This window comes from Denticeps clupeoides, chromosome 19, assembly GCF_900700375.1.
Source record: "Denticeps clupeoides chromosome 19, fDenClu1.1, whole genome shotgun sequence".
In the NCBI taxonomy this organism is placed as follows: Eukaryota; Metazoa; Chordata; class Actinopteri; order Clupeiformes; family Denticipitidae; genus Denticeps; species Denticeps clupeoides.
Genome location: NC_041725.1, coordinates 5,768,052 through 5,778,606, shown reverse-complemented (window position 1 = coordinate 5,778,606; position 10,555 = coordinate 5,768,052). Strand labels below are relative to the sequence as shown.

General features: G+C 42.0%; 2 protein-coding genes across 2 annotated transcripts in view; one reads left to right on the top strand and one right to left on the bottom strand.

Annotated features, from left to right (window-relative positions):
* Positions 1 to 89: 89 nt before the first annotated feature.
* On the bottom strand, positions 90 to 4,950 carry ap2s1 (adaptor related protein complex 2 subunit sigma 1). The gene is made up of 5 exons (XM_028961830.1): positions 4,797 to 4,950; positions 3,777 to 3,926; positions 3,427 to 3,540; positions 2,500 to 2,559; positions 90 to 1,361 (listed from the first exon to the last, which is right to left on the bottom strand). The coding sequence occupies exons 1-5, from the start codon at positions 4,797 to 4,799 to the stop codon at positions 1,260 to 1,262; spliced, it is 429 nt and encodes a 142-aa protein (XP_028817663.1). The 5' UTR covers positions 4,800 to 4,950; the 3' UTR covers positions 90 to 1,259.
* Positions 4,951 to 9,801: 4,851 nt separating this feature from the next.
* The window catches only part of arhgap35a (Rho GTPase activating protein 35a), a 58,315-nt gene continuing 57,561 nt past the window's right edge, over positions 9,802 to 10,555 (top strand). Inside the window, exon 1 of the mRNA XM_028961932.1 lies at positions 9,802 to 10,485. The gene's annotated coding sequence lies outside the window, so the exon portion shown is untranslated. The remainder of the gene's footprint in view (positions 10,486 to 10,555) is intronic.

Here is a 10,555-nt window from a genome sequence, read left to right as displayed (position 1 = left end):
ACTAGATGGCTGTCTTCCGTGTCGAACAAGATGAACCGTGGAAGTGTTCCTCTTCCAGTAGCCCCACCCAGAAACACAAACTCGGCACATCCTTTTTCCTTAACGGTTTATTAATTTTTCGTTTCGGTGGATCTATATAAACTGAAGTGGCGAAGATAGGAAACATCTGAACAGACTATGTTTGCCTGGGGTCATGTTGTCCCAGCAAGCAGTGTAATGCCACTAAAATTAAAAACATTTTTTTTTTTAAACCCACAGGGAAAAATAACTCCACAAAACTACAGACATCATTTATAAAAGTAACGTATGAAACCAACAAAGTGTAGTGCTGTGTAACGTCCACCATATCCCAACCCTCAGATCCAGGGAGCCATTAATGTGTTTTTAGTAAATGCCTCAAAATGATGTAGCCTGGCCCTAAAACCCCTGTTGGTTTCATAGGTCACATACAATTTACTCTGCAGACGCTCACGTAACAGAACAAACCTCACAATACGGCAACACATGTAGCACGTTGGTATAGAAATACACACACAGATATATAGATATTTTATTTTCAGTCCAGGTGTAATTGGCATTACGGCATACTGACATTCTTACCAGTCTGCTTTCCCTTTAATGGAGTAACTTTATGGATGTGTCTGTGAACATGGCGTATGTTTAGCCAGTCTGTAATACACTCGGCTTTGTTTGGTTTAATTACGGCCTCTGTGTGACATTTCCGCTATAATTACCGTCTGAGGAACAATAAAATAAATGTGTCGAGCTGTCAGAACGTCAAAGACAGAGGAGGCAGCCGCAGAGGATCACGCCCTCGTTCAATCCAATAATCAATTAACACCCTTACAACCATATGATAGTGTGTGGTGATTAGGTTTCAAAATGGTGGGGGTGGAATTATTCTTTTTTTCCCCGGCTCCTGATGAATGGGAGACAGACGCTTATCACTGACAGTCCACCGCCCGCCAGCGACTAGTCGGCTACCGTAGTGAGGAGGATGAAGCGACGTGTTCAAGTAATAAAGCTGGGAATGTTTACGCCACGTTATATATGAAGACTGGGCTCTGAAGGGACGAGGTCATCGGTAAAATATCATCTGTGCCGATCAATGATAAAAAAGCAACGGGCCGTAGACTTGCTCTTTGCAGTACGACACAGAAAAAAAAAAAAATCACGGTTTCTGAACAAGGGATGTGGTTCCTGCTCCATAAAATATGCAGGGAGGAAGCAGGTTGGAACAGGACCCTCCGCCGGGACTTCTACTCGAGAGACTGCAGCATTAGAAGCTGTTTGAGGACCTTGGTCTGGCTGGTCTCCCTGATCTCGCCAGCCAGGAACATCTCGTCTACTACAGTGTACACCTGAAACGAGACCAGACAGCGTCAGCGTGCGGACCGTGGCCAGATGGGCTCCAGACTTCCACCAGACGTTCCCTCGCCGGAGCTAATGTCACTCTACAGGGTGGGCCATTTATATGGATACACCTTAATAAAATGGGAATGGTTGGTGACATTGAACACATTTTATAAGTGGTCAGAAACTTGCAAATTACTCATGAAAGAATAAAGTTACGTTGTTTGTTTTTCTTGTGAAAATACCAATTAATTTGATGTGTCACATGACCCTCTTCCTATTGAAAAAACAAAAGTTGGATCCAAGATGGCCGACTTCAAAATGGCCACTATGGTCACCACCCATCTTGAAAAGTTTGCCCCCTCACATATACTAATGTGCCACAAACAGGACGTTAATATCACCAACCATTCCCATTTTATTAAGGCGTATCCATATAAATGGCCCACCGTGTATAACCCATATCTAGAACATCAAGAAAATAAGATGTTGCCGTTTAAAAATCGCAAATTTTTAAAAAAGTTTTCACGTTCATCACAATTTGGTGTTGCACATGTCCTATAGATGGGGACGTGGTGATCATCCTAAAACAGGCACCGCTCGCAATCACTCCCAATCAACCTATGGTGACGGCAGTGCATTCGCTCCTTTTTCTGTCATTTGTCAGCCGTGTATACGTATTTTCTTTTATTTACGTGCAAAGCGGAGTGAACTTAGCCAGCACCCGCTTCTCCGTGCAACTTTCCACCTTTCTCTGCTATTTAAGGAGAGCGTAGGCAGCGTGTTGTCAGGGTTCAGGAGGGGGAGGATTTTAAAAATACTCGCAGCAATTAGCAGGGGAGCACAGTGGACGTAATTACCAAATGCAACTCTTAATTGCTTACAGCCTCCTCCTAAAGAAAACCCGCCCACGCCAAAATGCATGCAGATCGGCTTAATTGACTGTTTTAATTATGCGTTGAAGATCTGCTGCCACGGCGTGGGGCTCGTTGCTACGATACAGCGGGGAACGTGTTTGGCTTCTGCGTGCATTATTCATCTCTGGAATCAAAGTTTCAGCTGCGATGCTTCCTTGTATTTCGCAAAAGAAGGTTAAAAATAATGAAAGGAGGAGAAGGAAAAGCGAGCACAGTGGAGCACGCCTACCTTGTAGAAATTGAACACCAGGTCTAGTTCGCACACGTTGTGGAAATATTCATTCAAAACCTTGGAAGAAGGAACAAAGAAAAAAGTGGGTTATGGCAGAAAGGACAGAGGAAAGGTAATGATTCAAGCCAGTCGATATTGTATACGTGATCATCCTTCGCTCCGCTGCCAATTCCCAGTGGATATTTTTGGATTTTGTTAGAGGGGGAAAAAGTTAAATTCATAAAATGTACTATTGCCATATTTATCAGACGCCCAGGGACTTACAATCAGTAGTTACGGGGACAATCTCCCTGGAGACACTCAGGGTTAAGTGTCCTGCTCAGGGACACGATGTGACTTTGCGGTACAATGGCATGAGCCACAGTACGAGTCTGAACTGATCCCTCCCGAAGCACCGTAGGCAACAGAGAGGAGGTGGTGATTTGGTCAGGGAAATGATGTTTTCTTAAGGCCACAGGATGTCCCGGCATTCCGGGTCGCAGTGTTCCTGAACTCCTGTGCACCGCTTTCCTTCACAGCCGCATTCCGGCCATCCCTTCCTCTCCCAGAATCGCTCAGATCAACCGATTTGGCTGCCAGGATTAGGGTAACCGAGGTATTAATACCGGTTTGGCAATATAGAACATTTTTATGACCATCATTTGTGGAAATCTGAGCTATGGCTGCTACAGGCAACGTCCAAAGACACAATAAAACTAACCAAAAAAAACCCACGGCAGATTACAGCGGCGCTTCGGTGAAGGTGAAAAGGAACGTAAACGCGTGTTCCAGTAATAAAGGTCAAAGAAGAACATGAACACGACGACAAATGAAATTAGAATCGCTGCTGCCCGCATGCTTTGCTACTGCCGAAAGGATTAGAACCTCCGGAAGGCTATACTGTGGGTGCACCGCTAATTACTGAATTAACCAGGGCTAACGGACCTCCACAAAATTATGGATTCCCTCCAGGTAGGCCAGGTTGTTGTCCGTAACGTCCACACAGATGCAGAAGTACAAGCCGGCATACCTTCTGTAGATGATCTTGAAATTTCGAAACTGTAAATGCACAGATGTCAACAGAATTATGCAACGGGACCAAATGTAAGCAAAAACTTGCTGAGTTTACTGATGTAATATAATATTCCACATTAAAACTTCACGTGTAACAAGCAGGTCAAAACAAACTAAAAGTGCAGGCTGTAATATAGGACAAATGGGACAGAATAACGCTGCACCAACGGCTTCATTGGGCCTTCTGCATTTTAAAAGACTTTAATTCCATTTGGCCGTACCTCTACAAAGTTTGTGTGTTTCGCATCCCGAACCGTCACCACAGCATGCACCTCCTCAATCAGCTTCTGTTTCTCATCGTCGTCAAACTGCATGTACCACTTAGCCAGCCGGGTCTTCCCGGCCCGGTTCTGGATCAGGATGAAGCGAATCTAAAGGGGGATAGTGATTGATGGGTCATTTTTAACATTTCATTAGGAATTGGAATAAAAAAAAAAAATATTGCATTACTGAAAATTGTATCAGTGCATTCTTCGACTGCTTTTCAGAAACAGGTTTTAACATCACAGGTCAGGTTTAAGGTCAAACCTGAATTATGTCGTGCACCAAAAGAGCGATCACAGTATTTTGCTGTATTCTGATTCTTTTTATGTTCCACCTCTAATTGTCATTACACGTCCAAAGTGCATTAAAAAAAGCATCAAGTGAACTAAAAAGAATCTTCTTCTAATCACAAACACTAATGTAGCTATAAGACGGATACGCTACTCTTGATTACGGTCGTTTTAATACGCGCGATATTGAAATTGTTAGACTAAAGGCTTGAACGCGGAATGTTCCGTTTTTACTGCCAATAAATGAAGCCGCTAATGTGCTGGCTGTTGACCGCTAAACGCATTTTCTATAACTGGTCGATAGAGCCGCTGAGAGGGAAATGTAGGTTCATCACGGCGGATGAATAGATTAATGAAAGGCGCAGTCTCGTAGATGAATAAAATAAGCGTAAGATGTGCGCGTTGGTGCACATCACGTGACAAGGACGAATAACGTAGGTGTCTCGGTCACCCATCTAACCCACCTTAACATGACCGCGATTTACTTTACATAAACAGTCCGGGGGCTGTGACATTCATTTGCAATGCAGCAAGGCAGAAACGCCACATGAATCAAATGAATGTTGTCCGCGTAATATTAGCCAGTGGCTAACTGCTTAGCATCGATGGCTACTAAACAGCATTAGCTTATTCGTGTTGGCTGGTCAAAGGTCTTCAGTAATCTTTATAAATGAATTGCAATCGTACCATTTTATGTCTATCCGCACTTTTCTTGCGACAAAAAGGGGCGTTTTCGGGATAAACTGCCCAAAATGAACAGCACTTCAGCCGATCTTCTTGCAAACCGCTTTCCTCTCTTCCTACAGGCTGGGTGGTCTCGCACTTCTGCTTGGGTAATGTAGTTTCATGCAGGGACGAACGAGGGTGGAAAAAACAGACAGACGCCTTGTGTAAAACTACAAAAACCACACAGCCTCAAAACAAGCGCGTCATTGGGCGAGTCGCCGATCTTTGAGGTCTTCGGTCAACGTTAGTGTTGCCATGTCTTGTATTTTTCGTAAAACAGGCTGATTTGAGACTCCAGACACGAGTTAATTTTTTTGCGTTTTGCAAAAACAAAAAAATATATACACACACACACACACATAAAGAATAAGCAAATACAGTATCTACATTCAGATAAGTACGTGCATTATATAGCATATTTAAAGCGTTGTTTTGTTTTTTTAATCTGTTTTTAGTAACTTATACATACACATCTGGCAACGCCAAATAGGCCTTAAAGAGAAAATGGGGATGGGCATTTAAAAAACTGGTAAAGCACTTATAATTAAAAGGCATGTTAATTAATGAAAATACAAAAGCATGGACACCCTCTTTGGTCATTTAATTTTATATCGTGCAATCATGAATCTTAAAACAGGAATTTCTTCAATTCATTAAATTTTTTTCTCAGTTTATTAGTAATCTAATTATATGCCATTGTTATTATGAATGCTTAATTTCCATTGGAGTCATGATTGGTTTTGCATATCAGACCAGAAATAAGTCTTTTGAAATGAAGAGCACATTCATAACACTATTAAAAGTTTCCTTCTTATAGACAACATAGAAGTTTTGCATTTGCATTTTACACCGGCAGCTGCTTCTCCAGTGCGACTCGCAGTTTGTTTGCGTTGCCTGAGATTAGACTATCTACCAGAGAACATTGTCCAGACGGCTTGGACAGCTTTTCTGTGCATTTTGGAAAGCTGGGGGAGGGGGAGAGTGATGATTGTTGGGAGATTGCACAACAGCGAGAGAGAAGAATGTGTTGACCCATGGGACTTCGAAGTATTTCAGCTGTGCTCTTGAGGTGGAATTGAGAAGTTTTTAGGCCGTCTGTTACAGTACTTACTGAGCTGTTGTTTTGGTCAATTGAAAACACAAGTAAACAGATATATATATATATATATTCATTTTTGTTGCTTAAAACCACCTTCTCCAACAGTGCGGATTGAAAGATCGTAGCTTTGTCGGACAAAATTCGACCTCAGTAAAGTAAACCGTGATTCACGCGTGCTCCTGCCATCGGCCTATTTCCGAGGACGTCCGAGAATCCATGTAAACCAAGCAGAGATTAAAACGAAACTTTGACCCCATCTAATCGTGCGCCGTGTGATCGGGGTCACCAGAATAGAACCGTGACATGAATGCTGTGGCCCCGAGGGCGGTTGGGGTCTTGTACCGGAGGCCGACCCCGCAGGAATGCGGCGTGGCGCGGGTTGCGCTGCAGCGCCCCTGCAAGTCTCCGTTTCGCCGTTGGCGTGTGTGGCTGTGCCCTTCTGCCCCTACTGGCCTGCGCACCTGTACTTAGAAAGTCAGCAAGCATGAGTTCGGGCTCTTACACAACACTCCGGACTGCTGAACCGAGTGGAATTTCTGGAACCTTCTGAGCAAACAGCTTTTGTGTCCTCACACAGTTTGAAATACATTCAAGTTTGTAGAGTCAGATTTGTGGCAACAATTTAAAAAAAAAAAAAAAAAAAAAAGTTCCTAATATCAACCCAAAATATGATGTTGAACTGTAAAATGATATGTCGCTCTTTTTTATTTTGGAGACGCTTGGAGACTTTCAGTTGTGCTGCTCGTTTATACGGTTTCACTGCTGGTTTCCAGTCGCTAAGCCCCCTTCCTCTGAACTACTGATGGGAAGTTCGGTTCTTTTCTTGTGCCGTCCGTAGCCTCATATTTTAGCCTTACTTGTCAAATATGAATGCATTGTGTGTTGATAAATCATATTTGCCATGAAAGGCTAAAATATGAGGCCCTCTGGAAAGGGCCGAACTTCCCATCACAGCTCTGAACCCCATAACTGCGATCATATATGGAATGAGCAGATGATCAACTGCACAATTAACCGATTGTAAGTATTGATTAAATACGCTGATTATGATGTGATCCATATGGGATTCCTAATAGCTTTTTGAAGCTATTGTGTAATTTCTCGCAGCGATAGAGTTCCAAAGAACGGAGCTGTCACTCAAATACCTGCTGGCCAATGAGGTGAAGCCACGCCCACACAAGAGAACTGTGCCAGAAGTCCAGCCGTATTCTCAGGCAACGTAAGTGTAAAACAGGGCGGGGCAAGTGAAAAGCCAGCATTCAAATTGAAAAAATGAGCATCGTAACTGAAAGTCTCACAAGCGAAAAATGAAAAAGCGAGATGAGCGCGATGTAAGCAAAAACTGAGGTTGTCAGAAGTTGTGTTTAAAAATGTTGCCACAAATCTGATTCCATACAAGTTCATGGTGGTGTATTTAAACTGTAAGTTTTTATATGCAACTACAATGCATATATTACAATAATAATAATGTTCCTAGACAGCAAAATCTGATTAAAATGTTTTTAAATGTTATCAGAAAGAGGCTGTGAATCCATCTTAATTTCTGACAGTCAAACCAAATTAAAATTGCTCTTTTTGTTTTAGATGACATCAATGGGAAATTGGCTGTGGCACATCGAGACAAAACTGATTAAATACGTTTTTCACTGATCCTTAAACAGCTCACTGTTGATTCAATGGTTCTACCGTTCAAAAGTTTAGGGTCATTTAGAAATTCCCTTGTTTTTCCAATGAAAAAAGAATAATAAACAATAATAATCATTTAGTCAAACCTACATTTGTTGATGCACTAGATGCTGTACTAGTGTGAATGTGTTGTATTCTACTGCTTCTTTAATCAGTGCAACTGATCATTGAAAATAATGATTTTTAAACTTTGTTTATTGGATTTTGATTCAAATCTGATTTGAGAAAATAATAACACATTTATGGACTATTGAAGAAGATAATGAATAAATTAAAATAATATCAAGTACTGTGAACACACTCACAACCAATAAATAAAAAAAACCCTCTTTTTGTAAATACCTGGTTTTGTGATTAAAGAACACAGCATTCCACTGGAAGTCAAGACTAGTTGTTTCTGATATTTTTGCTGCTACATGTTTCCAGATATTCCATCATTAATAGACATCTCCAGGCACCAGAGTCATTTACAACATGAAAAATAACTCATTATGACAAACATAGTTGAACTTAGTTGTGTCATTGTGTTGTGTGAGTGCCATTTGTTAAGTTGCGTGTCATTTTCTGTGCTATGTGTGTGTAATTTGTTGAGTTGTGTGTATAATTTGTTGTGAGTGTAATTTGTTGTGTGTGCATAATCTGTTGTGTGTGTACAATTTATGTTGTGTGTATGTAATTTGTTGTGTGTGCAAAATGGTGTGTGTGTGAAATTTGTGTGTGTTGTGTGTAATTTGTTGTGTGTAATTAGTTGTGAATGTTGTGTGTGTGTAATTTTTTGTGTGTGCATAATTTGTTGTGTTTATGTAATTTGTTGTGAAACGTGTGTGTAATTTGTTGTGAAATGTGTGTGTAATATTTGTTGTGTGTATACAATTTGATGTGTTGTGTGATGGTAATTTGTTGTGTTGTGTAATTTGTTTTGAGTGTGTTGTGTGTGTAAAATGGTATGTGTGTAATTTTATGTGTATGAGTAATTTTGTTGTGTGTGCATAATTTGTCGTGTTGTGTGTAATTTGTTGTGTGTAATTTGTAGTGGTGTGTGTGTTGTGTGTAATTTGTAGTGGTGTGTGTGTTGTGTGTAATTTGTCGAGGTGTGTGTAATTTGTTGTGTGTGTGTTGTGTGTAATTTGTTGTATTGTGTGTCGTGCTGTGTGTTGTGTGTAATTTGTCGTGTTTTGCGTGTTGTGTAGTGTGTAATTTGTCGTGTTTTGCGTGTTGTGTAGTGTGTAATTTGTCATGTTGTGTGTAATTTGTTGTGTTGTGTATAATTTATTATGTTGTGTGTAATTTGTCGTGTTGTGTATAATTTATTGTGTTGTGTGTAATTTGTCGTGTTGTGTGTAATTTATTGTGTTGTGTGTCATGCTGTGTGTAATTTGTCGTGTTTGTTGTGTGTAATTCGTCGTGTTGTGTGTAATTTATCGTGTTGTGCGTGTTGTGTGTAATTTGTCGTGTTGTGTGTAATTTGTTGTGTGTAATTTGTAGTGGTGTGTGTGTTGTGTGTAATTTGTAGTGGTGTGTGTGTTGTGTGTAATTTGTCGTGGTGTGTGTAATTTGTTGTGTGTGTTGTGTGTAATTTGTTGTATTGTGTGTCGTGCTGTGTGTTGTGTGTAATTTGTCGTGTTTTGCGTGTTGTGTAGTGTGTAATTTGTCATGTTGTGTGTAATTTGTTGTGTTGTGTATAATTTATTATGTTGTGTGTAATATGTCGTGTTGTGTATAATTTATTGTGTTGTGTGTGTTGTGTGTAATTTGTCGTGTTGTGTGTAATTTATTATGTTGTGTGTAATATGTCGTGTTGTGTATAATTTATTGTGTTGTGTGTGTTGTGTGTAATTTGTCGTGTTGTGTGTAATTTATCGTGTTGTGCGTGTTGTGTGTAATTTGTCGTGTTGTGTGTAATTTATTGTGTTGTGTGTAATTTGTCGTGTTGTGTGTAATTTGTCGTGTTGTGTGTCGTGCTGTGTGTAATTTGTCGTGTTTGTTGTGTGTAATTTGTCGTGTTTGTTGTGTGTAATTTGTCGTGTTGTGTGTAATTTATCGTGTTGTGCGTGTTGTGTGTAATTTGTCGTGTTGTGTGTAATTTGTCGTGTTGTGTGTAATTTATTGTGTTGTGTTTTGTGTGTGTGTGTGTGTGTATATACCCGCCCGCTCCGCTGCACCGTCCGTCTCGCTGTTCTCTCCTGACAGAGGGAGGAGAGACCGGGAAAGGGGAGCAGGCCGCCATTACTGATGAGCTGAGGGGGGAAACACGCACATTTGCAGCCGCGCTCTCTCTCTCGCTCACCGCCACCCTCACCGGCGGCTCCCTGGAGCCGAACCCCGTTCTGCCGCCGACAGAAGTTGCGCTGACAAGTGAAGCGCCGACGCGGCGTAAAGATGGCGCGGCGCGGGAGCAGGCATGGCTAACTCTCTGCTTTTTGGGACAAAACAAAGGAAAGAATAATTTGGCCAAAAAAAAAAAATTAAAGGGGCGGAAAGAAAACCCCCCAAGAACGTGGCGAAGAACGCGGCGACACACGCCGTCCCCGGAACGAGACGAACAAGAAGGAGACCCCCCGACATCCAGGAATTTTCCTTCTCCCCCCGCCGCGTTCCTCAATTCGGCTGCGGAGCCCCGGAGCTCCGAAACTGGGCTGAAAACTTTGCACCTTCCCCTCCGCATGGCGCCGCGGTTCGGGGAGGCAGGCCGTCCGCGCTGAAGGGGGACCGGGAGAGAGTATTTCACACCCGCCGAGGACTTTTTCTTCCCTTTTGACATTTTTGTCCCCCCCCCGTCCTGCTTTTATTTCTTTATTTCCTGGCCGGCCGCCGCGCTACCGAGAGCGGGAGAGACGGAGGCGGAGCGGGCGGGGAAATGCTGCGGTACGTACCGGAGATTTCGGGCTGCTTTTTACACACCGACGGAATTGTCGGCGTTTTTATTTCTTTAATG

Bases quoted from the DNA above. Each gene is read 5' to 3' on its own strand.
- ap2s1 (XM_028961830.1), bottom strand. The intron at 3,541-3,776 runs GTACGGCCAAAT...GTGCATTTACAG, and splicing joins AACACACAAACTTTGTAGAG to TTTCGAAATTTCAAGATCAT. The intron at 1,362-2,499 runs GTAGGCGTGCTC...GTCTCGTTTCAG, and splicing joins TGGTGTTCAATTTCTACAAG to GTGTACACTGTAGTAGACGA.